At 43.2% G+C, this 27841-nt stretch overlaps 1 protein-coding gene across 5 annotated transcripts in view; it reads right to left on the bottom strand.

Moving 5' to 3' along the window:
- Positions 1-27841, bottom strand: part of SLC37A3 (solute carrier family 37 member 3) — a 40077-nt gene that overhangs the window by 10995 nt on the left and 1241 nt on the right. The window contains exons 2-10 of one of the 5 annotated variants that reach the window (XM_016161902.2): positions 26145-26246; positions 17601-17762; positions 16323-16428; positions 11174-11266; positions 8754-8837; positions 6606-6751; positions 3291-3387; positions 1389-1473; positions 464-642 (exon numbers count right to left, since the gene is read on the bottom strand). In XM_016161902.2, coding sequence (XP_016017388.2) covers positions 464-642; positions 1389-1473; positions 3291-3387; positions 6606-6751; positions 8754-8837; positions 11174-11266; positions 16323-16428; positions 17601-17689 — 879 coding nt within the window. In that variant the 5' untranslated portion in view covers positions 17690-17762; positions 26145-26246. Of the gene's footprint in view, positions 1-463; positions 643-1388; positions 1474-3290; positions 3388-6605; positions 6752-8753; positions 8838-11173; positions 11267-16322; positions 16429-17600; positions 17763-24631; positions 24845-26144; positions 26251-27841 lie in introns of those variants that run through there. The other 4 variants (XM_016161904.2, XM_016161903.2, XM_016161901.2 and 1 more) reach the window with 4 other exon arrangements.

Raw genomic sequence — 27841 nt, 5'->3', positions numbered from 1 at the left:
CATTCAAAACGCTTCTTGGGCAGCATACAATTCTATAATACTGCAACAGGCCAAAAAGCACATATTTAAAAATAGCAACTTTGTCTTCTTACCCAAAGGCTGTCAGGGCCAGCAAACTAGGGCTCGGGGCCAAATCTTGCCATGCCCTTTCGTTCCCCGTTGTCCCTGCTTTCTTTTGCCCTAGAGTTAAGTCTTTACGGCAGAGACTGTACGTCCCCCATGCCCACCCAAAGCTAAAAACATTTACTATCTGGCCTTTCACAGAAAAGGTGTGCCGACCCCTGCATTAGATATCAGATAAAATTTCCAGGAGTACCGATATGAAAATAAGCCGAGGGGCATGGCGATATTCTTCTGAATCTATGTTTCTAAAATAAAGTGTCAAGGATGCTGTATCTCAGGCAGAGTTAACCTCCAGGCGACCGCGTGTCTCTGGCTGGGGTGAGAGCTGGGCGACCCTTACCGGCACGACTCCGGGGAGGCAGCAAGCCTGGTAAAAGCTTATTGCCTTGACGTGGGTGACAACCCTGCCTTCTTGGACTGAATAATTAGGCTCATACTCATCTTCGTTTTCAGCATCACTAATTAACGGCCTGTGTGAGTCTTCTTCAAAATTTTCTTCGGCCTCGACACCTGAGAGACCTAAAACGACAATAACGGCCACCATTTATGAAGTGCCTTCGAGATGCCTGGCATTGTGCTAAGTGCTCTGCGTGTTATCATTACGTATGGGGGCAATATTACTTTTCTTTGCATTTTATAGAAGCAGCGACAAGGTTCAGCGGCCAAGGTCAACTAAAGTCAATTAAGGTCACATGGCAACAAACCCAAGACGCTAATTCTACTTTATCTGGCTTCAAAGCAATGCTTCCTCAACTAAATCACACACCCTCTTATATACAAAAAGAAACAACAACAAAAAAATCAATTACATACTATGAAACTGACACGTCTCTTTAATATTCAGAGGATAGAACTGTACATCTATTTGCTTCTGCGGTTGCGCTCGTACATATTGTGTTTAACCACAGATAAGTATCCCACTAAATTATTTTTTGTGAAGGGAAAGAAGTCCGTCTCAAGAAATGAAATTAGAAACAGAGCCATGCTGATCTCTAACAGTGCAGTGTCTCTATTATAAAACTCATTTCCAAACGATGAGCTTTCCCTGGATCCATAAAAGGTGAGCCTCAGTCCCCGCAAACATGTGCAGCTGTGCCAGGCTTAGCTGGACACAGGGCACAGGCAGCAATCCTGCTCCTTAACTCACTGAAAGCAGCTCGCAGTTAGTTCTCCTACGAGAAAAGAAACTGGCTGCCCTGGCCTCAAGATTCCCTTCGCCCGTTAACAGTAAGACGTTCTGAATAGATGAGACAGCTTGTCCTCACCGATTTCTTCCGGTGACACCAGGAGTCCAAAGAAGATGACGATGCCACCAGCAAATTGCACCGCTGCCGTCACCAGAAAGGCGTACTGGAGGAGAGAGGGAAGGTACTCCTTACGCATCTGGGACACTTATCAGAGGCACACGTGGGGGAGGTGGGGGGCGAGGGATGGGGGGTAAGGGCTGGGCCCGCGTGCTCAGCCTGCGCCAGGGACTGCGCTGTGTTCCGCTGGTGTTTCTGCATTCGTTTTCCCAATCATTCTGTGAAGCTCAGAGAGAATTAAGGTCCTCTGCACACTGAGTGGTAATATTACAATTGTGAAATCAGGACTAGCCCCCAAAACCTCATTCTTTGCATCACACAGACTCCCATGAGACAGAGTATCTGCACTTGAAAATATTTTACCCAGTCGAGGGGATTAAACAATAAACAAAATAATAACACGAGACAGCATGTAACTAAACAAATGTCCTAGCAAGAAACATGTATAGGAATTTAGAAGGATACAGCTGAAGAGGCTGAATGAAGTAGCTACACAAGGCTTTAAGGAAGAGCTGAAAACCAAAGCAATTGACCATCTTTCCGGGTAGAACGGAAGGAAAAGCACACAGAGTGGGGATGAGAGCGAAAGCCATGTTCGTGGTCGACGTGGAGGGCTTCCGCTAGATGACAGGGAACACAAAGCTGATTTGGAAAAGTGATATCAAGGTTAAAGACTCTCAAAAGCCAGGCTGTGCAGCTGAACCGTCTTGCAGAGAATGGAGCCTGATATGGCCGGACAGTCTACATTTTTGAACAAGTAGAAGGTGTATATAGTAAGAACTCTCGCTCCCAGCCCTTCTCCCCGTCCACTCAAGCCTCATTTTCCCAACATGTAACCACTGTTACTGCATTTTTACTTTTCAGAGATTGCTTCAGAAACACACAGCCAACACAAATGTGTACTCTTTACTTCTTCCCCCATTTTGACGTCACAAATGGCGTCATTCAATACACACCGTTTCACACCCTTGCTTTCTTCACTAACGGGGCCTTTCCCTACCAGTACAGGGCCTCCCAATCTCTCACACGTGCACAGCACTCCACTGAATAGGTGTATCGTAGTCTAGTCCCTTTCGGTTGTCATTCGCTATCGATGTCTTCCTATGACAAACGATGCTGAAATAATTAACCTATCTATCATTTTGTGCGTGCCGAAGTACATTCCACCTGTGGGGTTAACTCCTGGAGGTGGGGCTGTTCGGGCAGAGCAGTTGCGATTTTGACAGGCAGTCCCATATTGACCCCGAGAGGGGTTATTTACTTTCCCAGCTGCAATTTCTTCGCATCCTCATATACACGTTATCAAACTTTTGGATTTTTACTAATAATAATATCCAGAGTAGTTTCTTTTTTACGTGTAACTTTAATTTGCATTTCTCCTCCAACTAACACCTAAGCTCCATAAGGGCAGAGATTTTTGTACCTTTTGGCCAGTATCTACTCTCCTAGAGGAGCTCAATAAATATCAGGGGAACGGTGCGGTTATGAGGGGAGTGGAATTTCCTTTCATGTTTACGAGCCGCTTCTAATCCCTTTTCATCAACTACACATTCAAATCTTTTACCTTTCTTTTTGTATCGGTCTTTTTCTTATCAATTTGTGGGCATTCTTTTTCTGTAACGTGAGTTGCCAATACTTCTACCAAATTGATTATTTGTCTTTAGACTTGGGTATTTTTCCATGAAACGTGTTTTTAGGTGTTTAAATTTGTCAAAAGTTTAACATAGGCCTTGCCCCACCCAGACACAGCTGGAGGTAGTTTTAAGTGGCCACAGTATTGTTTCATACATGTATGAAATACACACACACACACACACACACACATACACACACGTGTACTTGAGAAAATCTAGAAATACCTACCTCATAACCATACTGCAGAACAGAAGAAGCTAAACATGCTCCCAAAATATTACCCACTGAAGCACAGGCACTCCAGAGACCAAAAACAACTCCTCGCCTAAAATGGAAAACAGAAGAGAACAGAATCAGAAGGGGCTCCGTTTACAGCTCAAATACAAATGACCAAAACAACAAAGTTACAAAAAATCAACATTCCATTTTAGGATTTTTTAAGTACATCCAAATGGCAAAACATCAGGTCTCTTCTAACTGTAAGATTTTTTTATACTAAAGTTTAATTTGGGGCTCACCAAAAGACCCTATTTAGAAAATTAAAAAGAAAAGAATTTAAAAAGACAAGCCATTGATTAGGTGAAAATATCTGCATATCACTTATCTGATAAAAGACTTGTATCTGGAATACAAAGAACTCTCGAAACTCAATAACATGAAAATAGACAACGTAATAAAACGTTAAAGAGTATGAATAGCTAAAATAAAGAGTAAGAATCTATCTACAATCCTTTCAAAACAAAAAAATTTTGAAAAGACAAAAGATTTTGATAGATGCTTCACATACAAAATATACGATGCAAATAAGCTCATGAAAAGATGCTCCACATCATCAGCCATTAGGGAAATGCAAATTAAAACCACTACACAGCTCCTAGAACAGCTGAACTCAAAAGAGGCTGAGCATACCAAGCGTTGGCAAAGATGAATAGCAACTAGAACCCTTGTACTCTGCTGGTGGGAATGTAAAATGGTACAACCACTCGGGAGAATGCCAGATGGCCAGACATACACACACCTACCGCATGGTCCAGCCATTCTACTGCAAGATATTTGTCCAAGGGAAATGTAAACATCTATCTATACAAGAATTTATATACGAATGTTCAAAGTAGCCTAATTTGTAATAGCCCCAAACTGAAAACAACCCAACCATTCATTAACAGGTGAAGAGATCACAAATTGTGGTATAAAAAGGAATGACTATCAATGCATAACGTGACTAGATCTCAAATTAATTATGCTGAGTGAAAGAAGACAAACAGGGAAGAGTGCATACTGCATGATTCCACTTACGCAGTTTTAGAAGATTCTAATGAATCTGAAGTGAGAGAGCCGTTGCCTGGAGATGGCAGCGGGAGGGCGGGGTGGTCTGGGGGGGTGGGGGGTGGAGGCAGGAATTACTGATTGGCATTAAGGAAACTTTTGGGGGTGATGCATATGGCCATTATCTTAACTGTGATGATGGTTTTAAGGGTGTGCGCATGCCAAAACTCATCAAATGGTACATTTTAAACATGGGCGGCTTACTGTATGCCTCAATAAAGCTGTTTTAAAAGGATGTATGGGTGGAGAAGGTCCTGGTGGAAGGGAAGCGAGCTTTTCCAACAGTCCTGGAGAAAAATGGTTAGTTCTAAACACAGACCACGGCAGTAAGGCTGGTGGAAGGAAAAGGGGTCAAGAAAAGTTAATTTTTGTAAAGTTTAAATTTGTATTTTATCTATTTGATACATATTAATAACACACTGTGTTCAGTCTAGATTTTCTAGCTCTTTAAACATTGTTATAACCTAAAGACAGAAGGAGTCTTAGAAATGAATAAGGAGGCAACTCTGCACAGTAAAAATCAAGTGTGTTCAAAAGTCTGAGGGCCGCTACTTCGAGCTGTGTAATCTCAAGCAAGTCACAGCGAAGGCAGGCTCCGAGTTCTCTGCTGGGAAACGCTGCACTCCTCCAAAGACGGAGGGCAGTGCCATACGGGAAAGGGCTTGGCGCTGCACAAGAGTTCGTAATGGTGGGGCCTAGCCTCCGTCTGTTTTACCAAACTCGGACCCTGCCAACCAGAAGCAGGGGCACGGCTCATTCAAGGCAAGAGCTTTCCAGGCAATGTCCTCAAGAGATCTCTTAATTCCCCTGGACCCCAATTTTTTTCACCTGGAAAACAAATGATATGAACGAGGTAATCTCTATGCTTCTCCCCAGTACTAAAATGCCCCGATCCTCTAAAATACACAAAATCTACCAAGAAGGTCCTGGAGGAAAGAGTCATGAGGTCAAGCTCTGAATAACACTTGCTAGCCAAAAACATGCTTTGATAAGAAAATGGCTGAAAATAACTGTGATTTTAAGTTGTAGTAGTTGTATTGGTACTTTGTAGTTTATTGTTATGCTCCAAAAGAAAAGTCACTGTCTCAAGCAATGCATCAACAATGTAACACTTACTGGTATTACTTGTTTAAAAACAAATTGTCTTACTTTCAAAAAGGAACTGTAACAACTTTCTTGAATTATTTTCTTTGTAACTGATCTACAAAAATAACAAAGAGGTCAGCCTGCCCAGTCACTGTTATCAAATACCCAATGTCATCTAATTTACAAAAGCTCAAATAAGAATTATCTCAAAATGATGCATGCCAAAGTAATTAAGTGATAGGATTTCAGGTGGTTTTGCCTTTATCCCTCTTCGCTCATTTATGTTATCTGGTTTGTCTACGATAAACAAGTGTCCTTTGTATAATTTTTTAAAAATCATGAATGGAAAAAATATTATGATGAAATGTATGTCTATCTCATAATGCATCAATATTTATGAAAAATGACAGAAATCCAAATTAATAATATTCCTCAAATCAGAGCATCACAAAAGATGATAAAAAACAAATCCAAGTCTTTAGGTATCTGAACTTATGTCCATCCTGTAAATTAAGTACAGCTCTCCCTCCTGATGGCCTAGAAAATACTTTAGCAGATGCCTGTCCTCTGCCCACACCACACGCACAAACTCAAATACATTTAAATAATGACTTAAAGGTTTAGGGGGAAATGTCCAATTTAACTAAGCCCCAGAGTTTATCGTTCTTCATCTGCACCTTAGTAAACCCTTTGTCACGTGACCTCAGCAAGTCCCGTGGATCACTTTTGGCTTCAGCGTCCTTATCTTTAATGTAAGTAGATTAAACGAGATCACCAAGTCTCAAAAAGGGGAAAGGAAGGCAAAACCCACAGAAGATACGTGATGGGATGGAACACGAGGTAGTTACGCTCTCCAGTGGGAGAGGGAGGGAAACACTGAGACGCGCAGCCTGAGCCACACTCAAAACCTGGCTACGGCGGGCGCGCGCTGCCTGCCTGGGCCAGCTCATCGCCAAGGTCTGCACCCTTCCCAACACGCTTTAAGTGAAGCACCCCTGGAACTAGTCTAACTTTCTAAAAGGGAGGGAGGATGCAGCTTGTGCCGAAGGGATCGAGTTAATTGACAAGTCTGAAGAATCTGACATTAAAACTACTTAAAAAGAGAAACTCGGGAGGAAAAAAGCGCCATACCCAGCTTTCCCAAACCAGTTGCCCATGACGGCGACCACACAGGGCCAGCCAGTGGACTGCAGCAGGCCGTTCACAATCCACAGGCAGCAGTACAGCCACTTGTTGTAGAAATGCAGCCATTCTGTGACCGTGCCAAAGACAAACACCTTAGAGAAGAAGAAGAGGGACATGTAACATCCGCAGGGACACTTGGACTACACTCCACCGCTGAGCGCACTCATGTGTCTGCCTGAAGAGACTACGTGAAGGAGACGTTCGGTGACCTAAGAGGCAGGTGGCCAACTCTTTGGATGCTTCTGCTCAGAGCAGCACTGAGTGGGACACCCACCAAACCGCCACCAACAAGGAGGCAGAGATGACAAATGCATAAAACTCTCTAATGACCATCCCTCCAACTTGCATCTTCGAGTCTAAAAAGTCCTCGTCGTCTGACCTCTTTTTATATCTACAGCTACCCCTCCAACACGGGATTAGGGGTGCTGACCCCTGCGCAGCCAAAATCCACATATAACTTCTGACTCTCCCAAAACTTAACTATAAATAATAGCCTACTAATAGGCCTTACCAATAACATAACCAGTCGAGTAACACATATTTTGTTTGTTATATGTATTATATGCTATATTCATACTACAAAGTAAGCTAGAGAAAATGTTATTAAGAAAATCCTGAGAAAATATATTTACAGTATTCACTGAAAAAAATTCCACGAGTAAGGGGACCCGCTCAGTTCGAAGCTGCGTTTTTCGAGGGTCTCCTGCCCTTCCGTTTCCGCTTCCTCAGGCCTGTGTTTGCGGAGACTTGTGGGTGCCGAGTTCACACAGGCGGTTTAAGTAAAAACAGTGCCGGGCGCACCGTGAGGACGGGAGCGCCAGCGATGACTGTCACTGCGACTACTACGTGACTCAGAGTGACCTGTGACCTGCTCGGCAATTTTGCAGCATTCACGTGACTGCTTTTTTCCCAGGCATTTTGCTTGAGTGGACGTTTTATTTGTAGCTGAAGTCTCTCTTGGGAATATTGGGCACGGGCATGTATAATACTGTGTGATTCCATTTAAATGACAGTCTGGAATAAGCAAAACTTACACAACTATACTCGTTTTTCCAAATTCAGAACTATACACTAAAAAGGGTAAATTTATGTAAATACTATAATTTTTCAAAAAATGTAAAAATAAAAGTATTTTAAAACAGGTTTAAAAATAGTATGTGTATACGTGTGGTAGGGTTCACCAAAAAACCTACTTTTCCCTATACATGAATGGCAGCCATTAAAAAATAATAAAAGAGAATCTAAATTCTACACTTTCATTCAATCAGTAAAACTTCCTCAGGAGGCCCTGATAAGCAAGCACAGATGACTTGAATACGGACCTGGCCCTCTACGGCACTTCCTGTGCCAGGCACTGTTCCGAATGCACACACAGTGACTCATCCAGCCCTCATGACAGGCGGAAGGATTCGGACCAGGAGGCGGAAGCACAGAGAAATCACAGCGAGGCAACTGCAGAGGGACCAAGCCCGGGCAGCGCGGCTTCCGGAAGGCTGTGATCCTAAGCACTGTGCTCCCGCCTCCTGGGGAAAGCAGGACAGGCGGGACGCAAGCAGGCTGAGCAGCAGACACTGTGACGTGTCCTCAAGGAAACGCAGGCCTGGGAGCTTGGAGGGGGATGCTGACTTCCGGAAGGGGGGTCAGCAAAGTGAAGCACTGCGAAGGGAGCGTCGCTGGCCAGTGACTTGGAGGAGACAGGAGGGAGGCTATGGAGAACTGAGAAAAAGGACATTCGAGGTAGGCACAGCAGTGGCGAGGCAGAAGAAACCTGCGGGATCGTGGGGAGCAGCTGAGTTTGGCCAGGCAGAGTGGAGAAGCGGAGTGGCAGGCGTGCCTGTGGAGGCGGGCTGGGGCCAGGGTCTGGAGAGTCCCGCAAGCGGTGTGATCGGAATCGTACCTTAAAAAGGCTCTGCTAACTAAAAAGGCAGACAAGGTACTCAAAAACGGAAGATTAATTTTACTATTCTCTTCTACATACAGAAGTAAGAGGATTGCTTAGATTCTAAAATACCTGATACTAGTAGTAGCAGTAGTAGTAGTAATAGTAATAATAACAATAATAATAGATAATAACTTTTAAACTTTCAAACTTACCACTAGTGCAGAGGAGCACATGCCAAAAGACAGAACCCACCGTAAGTTCAGCCGATCTCCAATGATACCACTGATGAAAAGGCCCTAAAAACAAAGCATTTTATTTTACAGAGCTGAATAACAACACAGTCTGCAAAAAGTCAGATGCATCGCAAAGTCAATGAGGCAAACAATACAGAGATTACTTAAAATTAAATCTAATCTCACGCTAGACTAGCTGTCTGTATCAGTTTCACAAACGTTTCATGAAATGACCATGGGTTTCTATGCACTTTACTGTACACACCTCAAGCACCAAGACATGCTGACTCTGCAAACTTATGTTCTACTCGATCCCCAACTGCCTAAGAGGAAACTAGGCCGGGGGGACAAGAATAATTCCAATAAAACAAGCATACAAACGCATTACACTTTCTAGAATAGAAGAACTCCTAAACATCAGTTATCTGCTTTCCCAAAGGGATTCCTCTTTGCCATCTGCATTCTGAATTAAGATGTGTTACAGCCGGTTCTGCAGAACAGAAGCTTCTGGAGCACGTGTGCTGCCTGTTTGATCTGACCCTTGGGTTTCGTGACATCGCAAGGCAGGCAGAGACGACAAGTAACTGAGCACAGGAACAACTGTTCTGCCTTCTGCTCTCCGCCCACTGAGTGGCAGGAATTAAAACGCTCAGGTCACGGCAGCAAGGCAGACCAAAGAGCTAAGGGCAACACGCTTTAGGTTCCTTCCATAAAAACATAAAATGAATAAATGTCTTGCCAAAAACACCTAAATTCGGATACAAGTGTCGCTAATAAACTATCTGTATGATAAATGCCATAATGAATGCTTCTCCCTCGTGACTGACGAGGCATGTGTCGGCTTTAGCGACACTCCAGGTTCCACAGCCGCCACTCTCGTGGTCTTAGGCTACACACAATAAAGGGGGTGAAGAAAATCTCTCAGTTATGTTTCGAATTAGGGAATCGATTTATTCTGTGTTGCTCCCAACAGCTGGAGGTTACAGAAGGACATGCAGCTCACTACTAAGAACTATAATCGCTGATCTTTCATGATGCTTGTCTTTTACCTCCCAAGTCTATTTAGCCCTATAGATAGGTACTATCATCACAACTCTACAGGTGAGGAAATTAAGTATCAAAAAAAGGTTAAATGCCATGGAGAAACCAAGTTTAGCACAGCATTGACAGTGGTAGAACTTGTTTGTCCACCAGACTACACTGCTTCTTAAAATATTTCACAAAAGGCTCACAGAGAAGCCTCCTGGGGAGCACTGGGCCCAAGCCCAACGGCCACATGCTGGGATTCTGCCCAGAAAACGCCCAGGGCGAGGAGCTAGGCTACCTGACCTAAGACCTGCTCCAACTCTGTCGGTAACTTTCCTCTCTGAAGAAAAGATGTTCTAACAAACGCCCAAGTAAACATTTAGAGATTTACTTTGGGACTTTCAGCCAGTGTCTCACATGACCTGGACATTTGAAATGAAAACGCTTTTTTATAACTGGACGCATTTTCAAGATAGGAAATAAAATGCTGGGGAGAAGAGATCAGAATGCTCCCAAAACTCCCTGGTTCCAAGTGTCGCTCTAACTCGGCAGCCACCAAAGATGCCCCCTACAACCAGGGATCTGGCTGCCCCCTTGGAGAAGACCACCTCCAACGGGGAGTGAGCCCCTGCCACCCACATACGGCTCCCAGGACGCCCCCCTCTCCCGGTTCTCCTGTTCCCCACTGTTCCCCCAGCCCACCCCCCTCCCCTGCCCAGTCCTCGCCTTCCCGCCCTCTAAACACCAGAAGCCCCACGGCTCAATCTTGACACCGCATCCCTGTCCTCATCAACTCTCTTGATGATTTCGTCCGGTCTCATAACTTAAAAATCATCAACCTGTAAAGGACTCTGAAATTTGTACCTCTGGCCTGAACCTCTACACACTGACCTCGCTCACTGGCTTTTGGTCTTTGTTCGAACAGCCCCTTCTGCGGGAGGTTTTCCCCAGCCAAACCCCTTCCATGGCGCCCCCGCCCCAGAGCCGGCCGGTCCCCTTCCCCTGCTTTCTTTTTCTCCACAGCACTTACCACCTGTAAACACACTCTACAATTTACTTATTTATAGCAATTTATTACTGTTTGTCCCTCTTAACTCCCACTCCAAAAACAGAAGCTCGACGAAGGTAGGATTTTTCCTGTGTCGTCCACTGACGAAGTCCCACTGACTGGAAAAGTACCTGGCAGATGCGAGGTGCTCAGTGAGTATTTGTCAAACGAATGGACAGACGACAAGGGCACAAAATACAAACATCGGCCACACTCAACCCTCCTGAGCCAGCAAATGCAAAATCTCCTACGAACTGCCTCGTGCTTGAAGTCACTTCCTTTGCCAGCTTTCCTCAACTGAAAAGCCTGGAATCCTGCAGCTTACCACGGCATAGGAGAAGAGGAAGACGGTATCCAGGGTCCCGAGGAAAAGAGTGGCTTCCTCTGCACTGGGAAACAGACGGCCGCTGCTCCAGAGCTGCGGGGACACAATGGGAACACGTCCACCCCGCTGCTCCCCGCGAGTGTCCCGTATTTCTCAAGGCCCCTCAAACGTGATTTGCTTTTTCCTCTTAACTTTTCCACTGACGGTGCAAGAGCCGTGGTGGGTGAAACGCTGTGCCTTGGCAGGGATCAAGGCCGTTACACCAAACAGCACTGTTAATCACTGGGTCCTTCATGGCCACGCTCACAGAAAAAAAAATAAAAAGACTTAAGAATGTCCTTGATGAAACAGTAGTGACTGTATTAAATCTGGCCCCTGGGTAGACTTATCTTTAATATTCTACGTGATGAAGTGGAAAACATTCACTCATACGGCACTACGCACACCAAAGCGAGATGGCTGTCCTACAGAAACTGTGTGCCTCTGTGAGAGATGCAAGCAGGAATGTCATTGTTACTTGAAAGAACGACTGGAAGACAAACTATCGTTATTCAGATTTCAGTATTCAGCAGATATTTCCTCCTCGAAAAAGAATGAAATGAGCCTGTCACTTTAAGATTCATTCAAAGTACAAGATAGGCAAATGAATCTTAATGTAAGGGTATAAAAATTAATTAATACGATTTCAGATTCCACACTGCAACTAACCTTTAAGAAATTGTCACTTGTCAAATTCTGGTACAGTATCAAAGACAGACACCCACAATTAACGGAAATGGCTATTAAAATACTTCTCCCTTTTCCACTCTGTATCTGTGAATGTCAAATTCTCGTCATAGACTTGAAAGGATCATGTTGCAAGAGACTGAATTCAGAAGCAGACATGAAAATCCACTGTCTTCTATTAAGCCAGACATTGAGATATGCAAAAATGTCAATCAATGCCACTCTTGTTAAGTGATTTTTTGTGTGCTGAAAAAGTCACTTTTCATAAAATATTCATGTTAACATGTTGTGGGTTTATTTAACTCATTTGAAGAGAACTTAAAAACCACTGTATTTTTTTCAATTTCTTGGTTTTAATTTCTCAAACAGTAAGTATCTATAAATATAAACCCACATAACTGAAATCTCTTTGGGGTCTGCGGACCAGAAAGTTAGAGAGCTGCTAGACTAAATGATTTCTGAGATGTGTTGTTATAGAAAAGAAACTTTGATTTTAGATTAAAGAGAAAAATCACAATCAGCAGTTTGTAGAAAGTATATCTTTAACAGAAGTAAAATCCCCAAAGTATAATATATAAAGTATGATTCTAAAGTATTGGGACTCGATTCTGTGTGGCTTATGGTATCGGTCTTTTACTTAACAAGACCCCACAACTGCTTTCACGCTTGATAAGAAAGCAGTTCACACAGCTAAGACTGATCAGTATTTCAGCATGCCAACTGGAGCCCTAAATATCTCCAGTTAGTTACTTTGCCACATTTTCCCTCTGACTACAATCTCTGATCCCTGATACCAGCTGGGTGCAACAGGACCCGGGATTAAGCCCTTTTGGGCACACACCAATGTGACTTAGAGATGGGGCCTCTTTATCCTTGCAAGAAGTCACCAAACCCCCTGCAGGAGTGGTTTTCCCAAGCACTGACAGACCATCAAACAGCTTTTTTCTGCTTCACTGTCAGAATTCAGCTGAAATACACTTCTGATTGCCTACTTTACACGTGTAAAGAAAACAAAACCGAAAGCTAAAACAACAAAGCAGGACTAACAAAAAGATTCAGAGAACAGGTTACCAGAAAAAAGTTTAGTGAAGAAAGTTTATGTTGATAATACGGCTCAGAACGAGACCGTATCAGTAGGTGAGAAATGGTCCAAGTATACATAGTGAACCATCTTCTAATGAAAGTCATCAGCGAAATGATCTTAAGATGCTGGAGTGAGGCGAGCGGCCTGCGTGGATGGACAACCACCGTGTGAACGCACCGGCCTGCACGCAGCTAGGGTCTTCTTGTGCGGTGGGGGCTGGGGCTGTACTAAGCTACTTCAATTGCTACATGCAGGGCAACTTCCTGGAAGCAAGACATTCTGGGCACATACGAAAGGTCACAGTGTGGGCTTCCTACATGAGAATGTTTGTCACAGAGCAGGGGCTGTGTGCGGAGGTGGGGGAAGCGGCGGCACGAAGAGCTTCCTGAAGCGGTGGTGTGCGGAGGACGAGCTCACGCCGACGGGCGCTCAGGGGTTTGTCCTCTGCCTGAGGTGAGCGGCATCTGTCTACGCGAGAACCTGAGTAAGGAGCTGTGGCTAAGGCTGAGGTGGAATGATGAACATGCCCTGATGAGTCCTGCTGCTCTCTCCTGGAGAGGTCTTCAGACTCTCTTACGCTATTCTCACAGAAGAAGCACTGTCCACAGTTTGCAATTTAGGTCAAGTTGTCCTCGAACACTAGATTTAAGCATTACCTCTTTATTATCTATACATACAGATTTCATGTTATGTTCAATTAATATTTTCAATGTTTGTTCATGTCAGTGGGATGCATTATAAATTCTCAAGGTATAGAGACTGTGTCTGCTTAACATTTTTTGTAAAGCACCTAAAATAGCTAAAATAGCTATGCATCAAAATGAAAGCCATATAAATACTTTTAGAGGATACTATTTAGGGCATTTCAGAAATGTTTAACAACATATATAAACAAAATATGTTTTAGAGTTCAGACTCATTTGACATAGTACCTTTCTACTTTGGACAAGAAGGAAAAAGGTAAGACAGTTACAGACCCCACAGCACAGGAAGAGTGAAGGGTATGAACCACCCCCACCTCTCCACTCCCAGCAGCAGGCTCCAGCGAATAAACCCTGGGCTTCAAAGTCTGAAGGAAGAATGGGGAGTGGGCACTGCTCCCCACAAGGGCAGGTGTGGGTACACTCAGCTCTCCAGCACTGTCAGAACCTGACTTCTACGTGACCAATCCATCCAAACCACTTAATCCATGGTTCTAAAAAGCCAGAATGGTGAAACCTATTTGCAGCAGAGTCAGTAAATAAACGTCTAAGCAGGAAAGTGATTCCAAGTTCAAAGCAAGCTAAGAATGTAATATGGTTCCTGGCAGGAAAGAGTTAACATAGCCAGCCTGAGACTACTATCCTACTTGCAAGGCCAGTCCTGGGCTGGCATTTGGAACTTGGCTCTCAAGAGGGTTCCCATAATTCTCTGCTGAGAGCAGCTCGCTGTGCCCGAAAGGTTCAAACAATGTGGCTCATGCGGAACATCTGGGATTTTTGTATGTACGAGGCAGAGGGTGCCTACATGACCAGCCCCAATAAAAACCATGGGCACCAAGTCTCTACTGGGCTTCCCTGGCAGACAACTTTTAACCTGTGTCGTCACAACTTGTTACTGGGAGAATTAAGCACATCCTGTGTGACTGCACTGGAAAAAGACCCTTGGAAGCTTGTGCCTGGCTTCCTCCCTCACCCTATGGGCCTTTCCCTTTGCTGGTTCTGCTCTGCATCTTCTCACTGTAATAGACCAGAGCTTTGAGTATGACTATACGCTGAGTCATGTCAGTCCTCCTAGTGAGTCCCAAACCAGGGAGTGTGGTCTTGGGGTCCCCCAAACCAGTCACCTAAAAACAAAGACAGCTTCAGGCAGTAGAGCCGGACATTAAGCGCCTAAATCAAATCCTATGGTTCTGTGTATCAGTCAGACTGTACCTGAAATGCCACAGTTAGTGCTCAGGGTCACTAAGTTAGAGCTGAAGAAGACAGGGGTACTTTCCTAAAAAAGAGAAACTGAGGGAGACAGGTTTTCGTCAAATATTCCCAGGATGTTGTGCAGCAGAACAGACTTGGTGTACATGGCTCAAAACTAAACAGAACACTTTCACTTCAAAAGAAGAAAGAACTTCCTAATAATAAGAGCTGAAGAAAACTGTCATGGTCCATGTCAGAAAATAGGAAGTTACTTTCCCTGCAAGTATTAAAACAGAAGCCGAGTGGGCATCTTTCAGTAACCACAGAGAAAGATTCTACACTGGCTAAGAGGTTAGGATGTTTGCCACCTCTGAGGCCGCTCCACCTTGCGGGGTTGTGACGAGTCAATTAATGATCATTCAGATGCACTCGCTGTGCACACAGCACTAGTCAAGTCTCAGTCAGAAATCTGGTCATCCGTTCTTATCTTTCCTTATAAAAGTTCCTGATAACTTAAATTTGAGAAAAATTGTTCAGAAACATCTCCACCAGACTGTCAGCTCCATGAAGACAAGGTGTTTTTGGAAATCCTCTAGTCTTTTGTTTTTTTTTGTATACTCAGTGCCTAGAACAGAATGTAAGACAGACACTCAGTGAGCACTTGACTGGATAACTTATTTCCATTTTGGTAGGACAGTCATATAAACTTCAAATCTCTGTCAATTTTAAATTGTTCCAAATCAGGGAAGTAATTTTTAAGAAATAAAACATGATACTAAGAATATTAATATATAGCAATAATTCCACACAAGTAGAACTCAAAGGATGCAATAAAGACTGAGTGGAGAGGCTCTGTACACTGAGATGGGGTATCGTATAGAATATCATCTCAGTCCCAATCAGCAATGGATTTACTTGACCGCTAATGACTGCGAGGAATGGGAATGTACACTCTCTGACTTCAAGCCACTTAAGCAAGACACAAATGAAACAATTAGAAAGTAGGGAAATACTGAGACATTAAGCTATATAATATAAAGTACACACCGTTCAGAAAGAAAGAAAAAAGCAGCAGAAGTGGGGGAAAACTCCATAGAAAAAGTGGCATTTTATCTTTGCACAATTTAGATGGATGGAAAGAAGGTGCAAGAGCATATAAAAGAATAAGAGCAAAACTTCAAAGGCAGAAATGAGCAGGGTACCTATGAAACTCAATGAAAAAATAGCCCAGCCAGAACTGCCTGATTTCAAAACAGGGAGAAACAAGCTGGGTGGAATGGTACTGAATCAGGGCAAACAGAGAAACCAGGCAGCGGATTTTGCGTTTTATGCCTTTGGGAACAGAAAGCCACTTCGGAGTCCTAAGCACATGAATGAAACAAAACAAAAGAACTTAAGAGGTGAACACAGTTCCCTTCTGAAATCCATTCCAGCACTTTATTCTTACCTCTGCAGGTTCAACTGATTTATTAAAAGCGCTTGGAGTCCACTGCTTAGAGATACTGACTTTGACATTGCTAAATGTTTTTCTTGATGCATGGAGCAACGAATAACTAAAAAAGAGAAGAAATACGGCTGAATGAATAGCAAAGAAAATAGCACTAATTAAAATCACAGAAATGTTCCCATTTGTTTTATTCAATTTATAATTCTTTTAAAAAAAAAGGAATAAGTACTGCTTCATAAGGACTGCCAACTTTAACAGTCTCTGCTAAGCAAAAGCAAAACTAGTGTTCTTCAATATGAACTCTCACGTTCACTTATAACTTATCCCTGGACCTACAGGATGGGAGATGGGACTGATCTCAACCCGCTTTAAATCATGTAAAGAATTTTAAATCTTTAGCAATCATTGGCTACTCATTGTGCTAGCCATTCAGGAGCTTCTTCCTTAGATCCTGCCTTCCTATATGGATGCCTCCCCCAACCCCTCACAAATGGCTATCCCCTAAACCAAGCATCCAAAATTATCTCTTATATAATTAGCCATTTTCCTAGTTTCTGCCAAAAAAAAAAAAACAAACCATCATCATCATTTGTGGTGCCTTCAATAAAGATTAATAAACAAAATCTACTCAGAAGAAATAATCAAAAGAGTTGAGTCACAGGGTTATGAATAACATTCCCTCAATGCCAAAAAGCCTGGTTTATGTCACCTACAGACCACTAAAGCAAGCCACTGAGGGCTGGCCACAGAATCATAAACAGGAACGGTTCTTAAGTCATGCTGACTGGTCAGGGACATCATACGAGTTACCAGAGTTCCCCACAATTATCTCATACCATTTTTACTGCTCAAGAAGGCATGGGGCATTCCCCCAAATACACACATCCTTTGCTCTCAAGCTCCAAATTTTAACACATAAAGGACTTTATATTATATCAGGCTTTCTCAACCATGGCACTAAAGACATTTTGGGTGCCCAAAATTCTCTATTGTGGGGGCTTGACTTATGCATTGTAGGATGTTTAGCAGCATCCCTGGTTTCTACCCCCTAAATGCAACCAGCATCCCTTCCCTCATGACAAATAAAAATGTCTCCAGGTATTGCCAAACATGGGTAAAAGAGCCCCCAAGAACTACCGTATTAGAGCTATCAAAAAGAACAACAGAGATTCAACTAGTCTACCGCATAAGCCCATGTCACTCACTGCATGAAGCTCTTGCCATGCAATAAATGTCTCCCTCAAAGGGGAAAAAACGACGCTGTAGCAATCTACTCACCTGAAGAAGGTGAGCAAGAACACGACAACATGATGATGGCTGAATCGGGAGAGAAGAGCTCTTCTTTGAAAAATATCTGGCCAGGCCATGTTCTTCCTGACCTGCCTTCTCACCCTGGACCTTAAGGTTTGGATAGTGAATGATTTACATCATTTCTTCTCTCTGGAAAGATAAAACACATTATTAACATTACTCGAGATAAGTGGATCATCCAAAAGCTGAATTATTTTGACTTATAACCAGTCAACATATAACTAGGCCTTGAAAAAAATCACATGGGCTAGCTGACACCAGAAAACCAGATGGAAAGTTATGTTTTATAGAGATAAGATAGTCCTTTCAGCAAAAAAAGAAACCTTTACAAAAGATTACATGCTAACAGAAAGAACTCTTATACAAAATGATAAGAAAACCACTAGTTCTAACAGAAAAATGAGGAAAGGAAATGAATAGACGACTTAGAAGAAATGGCTATTAAACTTATCAAATAAAAGTTCCTATCTCACTAGTAATATAAGAAATGCTAACTAAGGATGTGGTTCCATAGTGTAGCTGTTAGTGTGTCTGCTTTACATGCAGAAGGTTCGCGCCCCAGTGGATCCACGGCCCACGGTCTACAGCCGCGCCACCCTGAACATGCCCGATGTCTGCTCTCAGAAGCTAAGCGGGTGGGGCCTGGTTAGTTAGTACTTGGGTGGGACGCCACCTAGGAAGACCAGGTGCTGTAAGCATAAATAATAATAAATATGTAAATAAATAAATAGAAATGCTAATTAAGACAAGAAAATGTTTGTGTAGTTAAGAGACTGCAGTGAACGCAGCTCAAGGTGTGATGCCTTCTGAACTCTCTTAGGCTGATGGAAGTGAAGGTTAGTACAGTGTTAAAGAAGGACAGTCCAGCCATGGCTCAAGAGCCTTCAATACAAAAATTCAATTTCCAGAGATCTAGTCCTAAAGAAATACAAGATGGATTCAGGTCAAATAAACGAAGGTGGCTTTCGTGAAGCGTCAAAGGAGCGTTTTTATTGTAAAGAAATGAACTTTGCGTCAGTCATGAGGGGACAGGGGAAAGGGGCGGGGCCACTCCTTTCCAGGCCATGTTCCCTGTTACTGTTGTCCAATTCCTGTTTTCACTAGCCACTAGGCTTGGTAGATGTACCCAAATCTCAAATGCTGAGAGATCCACCAAAAGGCCACCCTTGATAAACATTATAGCTGTTTCACTTACTGGCTGTGAGCCCTTGGACGAGGTAATCTCTGTGAATCACAGATGGCCATCTATAAAATGGCCTATCTCTTCTGGCAGTTATGAGACTCAAATAAACAATGTATGCAAGGTATTAAGAGAATTATTTTAGCTACTGGTCTGCCCAGGATTTAATCCCACATCAGCAGAATGCAGCTAATTTCAATTAATCATTCTCCCTGAAAATGTTAACAAAATTATGAGCCAAGTAAGACTCGTTCACAAAATGTAATAAACTTTCTGTCTGTAATTCCAGGAAGTTACAAAACAGAGAGCTATTAGTGTTACTGTTAAATTTCCCTCCATCCCCAAAATTAAACATGAAACACAAGCGGAACAACTGGAAGCTTTAATCATTCCTTATAAAGCTCTTCGTTTTGTTTGTTTGAGAAGTTTTATAAGAGTTTACTGGAGCCAAACAGATGACATATGCCAGGAAGCAAGATCTCAAATGTTCCCTAAAGCGTAGCTCTTTGAATCAAACACATCACATCTCAAAACATTGCACTGAGTTCTTCAGGAAAAGTTATGGAGTATGAAATTCAATAATTTATCAGGTAAAATAATAATTCCAAAAACGTACACGCCAACAGGCTGGGACTACATTGCTTCAGCAATAGTGGTTGTGTATTTCAGAGCTGTACAGTTACGTTAATAGCTTTAAATGACTAACGAGCTGTTTTTGAGACTGTCTGGATTTAGTTTCTAAATAAAACAACTTTTCCTGAGCTACAGTGACTGGAGGAAAGGCTTAATAAGTGCGTCAGGAAAATAGTTTTAAACATTCACCTGCTATTGGCAGAATGGCATTTAAAATGAATCCTGTTATAACATCTGGTCCTATGTAATTATAATGATTAATAATAATACCTTGTCCTTCTATCCCCTACATCATAGAAGTGATTTCTAATCATCTGTGCGCCCTGAGGCCTGGGGGGAGCATACAGAGTTTTTCCCAAGTCTGAATCCATCAAGCACATCCTACTTTCCAAAGACCATTTTCTTTCCTGCTCTAAATAGAGACTGAACAAACGTCTCCATTTTTCAAGTGTATATAAATGCTGTTACAATTAATAAAACCAAAATTCACTTAAGTGTTTCTAAATCCACAGTAGCTTGGCCTTTAGCATTTTCCCAATCAATGGATACTTAACAAACAACTATCATGTGAGAATACGAACGATCTTTTTTAAAAAAAATAATAATAACCTTATTAAAAATAAGATCCTTGCCATCAAAGAGGATCCACAACCACTGCGCCATGTTCTACTTTTCAAAGCAAGTTCACAATCACTAACTGATCTGATCTGTGATGAAGCTTGTTTTGGGTCCTAGAAGATCGTGCATACAAAGGTCTTTTCCACGATGGAGCACTCCAGACCGTGCACTCAATGCTGGATAAAAGACGGCTCCATGTGTACCATGTCCAGACAGAAGGCAACCTTCCCCTATCAACACTTCCTCAGAATGGAAACCATTCCAAAACGTTCTTTTTCTATAGATGTTTAGAGTCCTTGCCAACACAAAGATAGTAAGATTTAAAGCTTCTGTTGTGTGTTAGGAAGACTGTGGAAGACTTAGGCGGAGTGAAAAGGGGAAGACTGAGAGACAAGGAGCGGCCCCCGGGAAGAACCTAGCACGCACCTCAGAGGTCCCGGTCCCTCCCCGACCTTCCCACTATGCTCTCTGGAAATCTAGAGGTGCGGTTAATAAACTTCGCTGTATCACGGTGGACTCCCCGCCTGTCCCCAAACGACCCCGCTTCCTCCGGGGTCTCTCAAGGAGAAGCCATCATTCTTCTCACACCCTCCCTTCCTCTTTGCAGACCTCAGCCTCTCTGAAAACTCACGCATGGGCTTTACTGCCCGCTGCCCTCAGTTTCACACCCTGACCTCCCCCCACTGCACAGGCTCCTGCCTCACCTTCTCCGCCGCCCCCCCCCAACCCCACCTCTGCTTCCGGCTCACTTCATCACCCAGGTTGGTAATCACTCACTTCCCTGTCACCACCCATCTTAACCCTCTAACCCACAATAAAACCCACTCCATAGTCAAAATCTACTTCCTATTTATGACCAGTAATTGAATCACCTCCCCAAAGGGATTTCAAACACTCTTCCCTTCCCTTCCAGAACACTGCTTACTTTATACTCCCACTCCGACAGTCATTCTACTGCAGCAAGGTTCCCAATTCACCACCTCGCTATTTTTTCTGTTACCTGTTACCCTCCTCTTCTCCTCATTTCCTTCTTTACCAACTTAGAATCTAAACTATCTCCCTTATGGGACTTCTTTTGCTCGCTTGCCTCTGTCCTCCTTCTCTGCGCCCAAGCAGCCAAGTTTGGCCAGAGGAAAATCACACACTCGGCTTGCTTTCACTTTTTAGATTCAAAACCACAAACCTCAATGAGCATGCAACATTGCCCAGCAAGTCTACACTTCCCTAATCATTGTGCTTTCTCAATCTCTGAGACAACTATTTCACACTTCTCTCTTTAAACTTCCAGCATCTCTCTCTCTCTCCCTCTCCATCTAGTACCACGGCCGACTCCCAGCTCTACAGCTCCGACCCAGATCCCCCAGGGCTCCCCGTAGTACAGCCGGGTGGATCCCATGCTATCCCTCCATGCATCTAAAGTAGAATTCCTCATTTCCTCGCTCCAAACTGATTCCTGTCCCGGTATTCCCCATCTCAATAAACGGTATCGCCATTCCTCCAAAATGCCCAAGGTAAGGAGGACTTAGGCTTCATTTCCCCTTTTTTCTCAGCTTCCACATCCAACCCATCACTGAGTCCGGCCCTTATCACCTCCAAAATACCTCCCCAATCCATCCTTTTCTCTCCATCCCCACCGCTGCCCATATCTCCCAGCACACCTCCCGAGAGCCTTCTGCAGGCAGGTTCCACTATTTCTACATCTACCCTCCGCCACAATCATTCTCCACACGTCAGCCAGAAAGAACCTTAAAGCATCAATCAGCTGTCATTCCTCTGCTCAACACACTTCGATGGCTTCTCAAAACGCAGAACTCTTTGCCGCGGCCTTCGAAGCCTGTACCCCCCAACCCTCTGCAGTAAAGTAGGAAGGTTAAGGGGTGGGAGGCCCTAGAGCTGACAGTTGGGGTTGGCAGGAAAAGGCTAAGGATGAAGGCGAGCACTGCTTGAGCAATGACTGGAGAGGCTGGGCTTACTTCTTTTAATTATTTTATTAATTTTCAATAGGTTATATGCATGAAGTAGAAAATTCAAAAGATGCCAAAGGATATAGTGACGTCTCACACCCTGTTCTCCAGTGTGCCTGTGATACTAGTTCCTTCTGCATCCCTGCAGACGCTATACCTGCGCATAAATTCCAGACACAGCCCTTCACACGCACAAACACAAACGAGCATGACATAGTCTACACCGTTATTTCCTCCATTTATCAGAGGCTGGGGGGTCAGTCCACACCTCACCTACAGAGCTGCCACACGCGACTCCTACCGGACAGCTGGGTGGTTCCCAACCCTTTGCCAGCACATACAGTGAGAAGCTAGGATGCTTCCCTCCGCCCCTCTGCCCACCTTGGTCGCCACCCTCTCCGGCACCCCACCTTCACACTCACTCCCATCTCCCACGGCTTATCCCTTTCTCGTCCTTTCTTGCTTTGGGGCTTTGCATGGATGTTCCACTGTCTGAAATGCTTTTCTCCTGGTTCTTTACAAACTGCTTGCTCTTCCTTTTCCTGGTTTGTCCTCGAATGTCAGCTTCTAGATTGATCTAGCCTATTTAAAATGGTCTCCCTCAGTTACTACCTCTCTCATCGTTCTCTCACTCATCTGTTCCCTCCCATCAGAGCATATCTCCCAATCTAGTTTGTTCACATGTTTATGGTTCATCTGCAAACTCCATAAAAGCAGTGGCTGTATCTGTCTTAAGTCCACAGAAATATCCCCGGCACCTAGCAGAGCATATAGAATGATCAATAAAGATGTTTTGAATGAATTAATTCTTTGACTGATGGCCAACACTGAATGCTTTCAAAGTGTCAGGCATTGTGCTAGGTATTTGCCAGGCATTATTGTATTTAGTTCTCACAACATCTTACAGATGAGAAAACAGATTTTAGAAAGTAATATCTTTCTCTTAAGAGATGAAGCAAGCATTCAAACCCAGACCTGACCCTAGCCCTTAGGTTATACTGTATAAGAAGAAAAGGTTGAACTATAAAATGTCTCAAGTTGGGTTAAAAAAAAAAAAAAAAAAACAATAATTAGAATATCTCGCTTTAAACTTAAAGATATAAATCCAGGATGGGAAAAAATAAAAATAAAAACCACACACACACCTTATTAGTAATAGCAGTCTCTTAAGCACTACACTCGAATAAAAAGGACGTCAGTTAGAAGGACACTTACTTCATTCCCCAGACTTCAGTTTTTACATTTGCAAAGTATAAAGATTATGTATACTCAAAGTATAAAGAGGTAGGTGGAAAAGTATTAAATGGGTAGTTCAGTTCACCTATTACTTAGCACCTCAGTGCTGGACACTTATACGAGTGTCTCTTTTAGCCCACAATATCTAATTTGAAGCCATTTACCTGTACCACAAAAATTCTTGTATTCCAAACTCAAATCTTCTTGCAATTTTTCTCTTTTCCTAAATTGTTTCACCACCACAGATATAAAATACCTAGCACTTATCTGTAAAATTCTCTCATCTTTTCCAAGGTTCTTAAAATCACACTCTTCCTATCTATTTTGAACATATTCCAGAGACAACTAGTTTTCAAGATAAACTCTTTCCCTCTCCCCGACAAAGTGAATGGTCATCGCTGTGATGTTACATTATCACTGATGAACTGGGACTAAACAAAACGTTCAGTAACACAGTTGATCCTGACAGGTAGAGAGCAACGAGACATTGCACTGACTTTAATTTTATAAAAGTCCTGTTTCGGGGTGACTTTCTAATAGAAATCAAAGATTAAGAGAAGAAGGGTGGACTGTGAAGCCACATGAGGCCCACAAAAAGATATTAAAGTTGGAATCCAATACCTTCCACTTAATTAACTTCTTTGAGCTTCAATATCCTTTAAAGATCAAATGAGATACTCTAAAGAGAGTTCCTAGTACAGAGTGTGGCACACAGTAAATAGTCAACAAATGGGAAAGAAAGAATTCAAACACCACGCGACGGTGAATACATAAGGTGGCAATTAAGAATCATTTTGTTCATCTCTGAAACATTTGCTTTTTCCTATAAACGTTTCAGTAAAAATTGGCATGGCATCACCTACAAACTTATATTTCAGGAAACACCAAAAGCCCTGTGGACACATTCCCATTAGCCTCTGTCAAAAGTGAGAATAAACAGACCACAGTCTGCCAATAAGAATACTGAAGGAATGACGAATAAGTAATCTGACCAAATTCCTTGACTGAGATCATGGAACTTCCCAAAAAACAAAGCCCAGGTTTTCCACGAACACTTTTCTCCTGAGGCCTCTACCTCCTTTCCCAAAGCTTCCCCACCTACTTGCAAAAGATCCCCTCACCTGGTCTAAACCACAAGCATGCACAAGAGCCCCAGCGGGCCAGACTTCCAGCTCTCCCCTGGCCCGCGCCCAACCCCAACCCGATCCTCCCGCTCGCCTCCCGCTGCAGTCCTCGCCTACCCCGCCAAGGCCCCGCAGCACCGGCGGTCCGACGAGCCCGGCCCGGGGCGCCACACCCACGGCCACCACCCTCTGCATCTCCGCCTCGCCCTCCCGTCTCGTGGACGCCCCTTAGACCTGACCTACCCTCCCGGGCGGCGCCCCCATCCCCGCTCCCAACCGGGGTCCTGCCCCTTCTCGGCTCGGGTCCCACGGCCGTAGCTTGCACACCCAGGACCCGCTGCTCTCCGGCTGGCCGCTCTGCTCACTCAGCTCCGCTCCGTTGCCCGCGCGGGCCGCCGCCGCGCCACCTCACTCCCCGGGCTGCGGCCAGGGTTTCCGGGCGCCCACGTGACCCGCGCCTGGTCTTGTGGCATGCTGGGAGTTGTAGTCCGACCACCGGGACAGGCGGGCTGAGTGGGCGTGGCCAGCCGGCTGGGTGGGCGGGGCATCCTCCAGCACCTGGAGGAGGGCTCTGTGGACCCCGCTCGCTGGGCTAGGGCGAGGGCGAGGGCGGGGGTTACCTGCCAGGAATATTAGGAAAAAAGCAGTGAGGGAGAAAGATATGACCTAAGAAGAAATGATGTATAGGTCGTCTTTTTTTCAAAAAAGCTTTATTCCGCTCTTCGTTTTTATAGAAAGCAACGTGCCGCTAAGTGTACTACAGACCGCCATGAGGTATGTATAGGCTTTAGATTGTGTAATTAAATGCAGTTGCCCGCATGGACAAGGCCATTAGTCGGCCAGTATCATTTACCGTTCTCCATCCCAACCCACCCACTCAAACGATAAATGAAAGTTAAGATCCTGGCCGCCTTGACCAAAAATTAAAAGCCTTACAACACACAGCTTTGAACAACCGTGCTCTGCCCTCATGGGCTCGCTTTCGATTCTCGGGGAAATATAATTTCAAAAATAAAATTTAAAAAATCAGAACAGCTCCTGGCCCAGTAAACCTCTCGATAAAGGTAATAACTTAGAAAACAGGATTTTTTTCAGTTTTGCAGATTTCTTGAATATTATCATAAAGAATGTAAGGTAGGAGCATGGAATAGTATGGCAGGAAGAACATGCGCTTTGAGTCAAGGGGGTCTGGCATTCAATCTGACTCTTTCAATCATTAGTTTGTGACCTGGGGCAGATTACAGTTTGAGCCTCATTTTCCTCAGCACTTTTTTCCTCTTTCCTACTGGTGCTTCAGGAAAAGAGGTTGATAAAACAATTCCCGCCTTAAGAAATTTAAGATCTAAAACAAGATGTGAAATAAAGTAAAGATAATGTAAGCAGAATAGAATTAGCATTTTGAGAATTGTTCAAATAAAGTCCTTAAGATGTTCAAAGGGGTATGTATGTTCAGCCGAAAGGAATTCAAAAAGGATCTCAGAAAACAGTTTTATTATTGAATAAGCTTTGAACCGAATGTGATGCGCGTCATCGGCAAGGTGCTAAGAGGTTGCAAAGACAGAAAGGAATCTCCCCCTTATATATCGAAGCCCATGAAACCCATTACCAGCATGTTCTTGAGTTAATCACTAGTCCTCAAATGAGAGGACTTGACAGGACCTTTTGTCACACATACATAGTTCGTCCTAACTTAATGATGGTAATTAGGGAGACCAACTGTGTCAGCTTATCCAGAGGAGAAACAAACTTCTCATACCTTTAGGACAGGAGATAGTTCTGCAGACTGGAGTGAGGCACCCAGGAAAGTTGGAGACACTGCCTGTCCACAAGTTTGCATTCTGATGATGGCTGCCCCGTCCTGGAGGAAACAGTCCTGAGTTGTGAGACTGGCTCGGGTAATTTAGCCATTATACACATATATTTGAAAAGGACACTGAAAGAAATTTTGAAAGAAAAGGGAATGAGGGGAGTTTACAGAGTGCAGAAGTAGTTTCGTTTCCAGTCATCTAAGGGTGTAGCTGGGGAAATGTGATATCCGAGTGAGCCACAATAGATCAGCCATAGTTTTCACTTTTATTTTTAAAAAGACATTGCGGGATAACTATGTGCAGAGCCAGGTGGGTACTAGGTTAGTCAGGGGGATCACTTAAACTATATTAATGTCTAAAAACTATGCTGTACACCTGAAACGAATATAAAATAATATTGAGTGTCAACTGTAATTGAAAAAAAAAATTAAGAGGGGGTAGGTGAAGGGGCATAAGGGGCTCAAATTTCCAGGTATATAACAAGTCATGGGGATGTAATGTACAGCACAGGGAATACAATCAATAATATGTGATAGCATTGTATGGTATCAGATGGTTTCTGGACTTACGGTGATCACTTCTTTAGGTATTTAAATGTTGAACAATTATGGTGCACACCTGAAACTAATGTAATATTGCAGTTAGCTGTAGTTTAATAAAAATCTTTTTTAAAAAAAGACAGGATTTTGTTTATGAAAATACAGGAGACTCCATAGTATACACAATATGAATTTGGAGAGACTGATCAGAAAAGCCAAAGAAAAATTTTGATTGATTACTCAGTGATATATTTTAAACATTCAATGTTATAATTAAAATATCTCTCCAAATTATTTGTTTTAATTCTCTAAGTGTTAATAATTTTATCGATGATAACATCTGTAAATTTGTGTTTAAAATCTTACATTGGTAATTAATTTTGAAACTTTTTTAAGTCGCAATAAATGTTCTTTAATGTTACAATGAAAAAAATACATTGTGGGGCATTATTCAGTCTTAAAAAGAAATGAAATTATGATGCTACAACATGGATGAACCTTGAAAACAATATACTAAGTGAAATGAGCTAGACGCACAAAATATTGTATAATTCCATGTATATGAGGTACCCAGAGTAATTACATTCATAGAAACAGAAAGTAAACAATGGTTACCAGGGGCTGGGAGGAGAGGCAAGCAGGAGTTTCTGTTTAATAGATACAGAGTTTCAGTTTGGGATAATGAAAAAATTCTGGAGATGGATGGTGGTGAGCATTGCACAATAATGTGAATATATTTGATACCTTCGAATGGTGCACTTGAAATGAAAATACATATATTGTGGTACGGTAAAATGATAAAATAGATATATTTTGAAATACATTTGTATGCGAACATATAAGTATATGTGTGTGTATAAAATAAATACATAACCTGGTCACCACTGCCCAGAATGCCCTTTTCCCCACAGCCTAAGCCACACTCTTGCGCTCATAGTCACGTTGGTGGAGAGCGTTGGGGGAGGGGGAGGCAGAATCTCTTTGGCTTCCAGAACCATGTGGACGTTTCACCATTTGATTTCTACTTCTAGATGTTCTCCAAGCACTAGGTCTGAGGCAGCTGACTGTTTTTTTCTTCAACAGTAACCGTGACCAGAAGAGGAAAA

The sequence above is a fragment of the Rousettus aegyptiacus genome, unplaced genomic scaffold, assembly GCF_014176215.1.
Source record: "Rousettus aegyptiacus isolate mRouAeg1 unplaced genomic scaffold, mRouAeg1.p scaffold_m13_p_13, whole genome shotgun sequence".
Classification (NCBI taxonomy): Eukaryota; Metazoa; Chordata; class Mammalia; order Chiroptera; family Pteropodidae; genus Rousettus; species Rousettus aegyptiacus.
The sequence above is the reverse complement of the archived record's forward strand: the minus strand, read 5'-3'. Positions and strand labels throughout refer to the sequence as shown.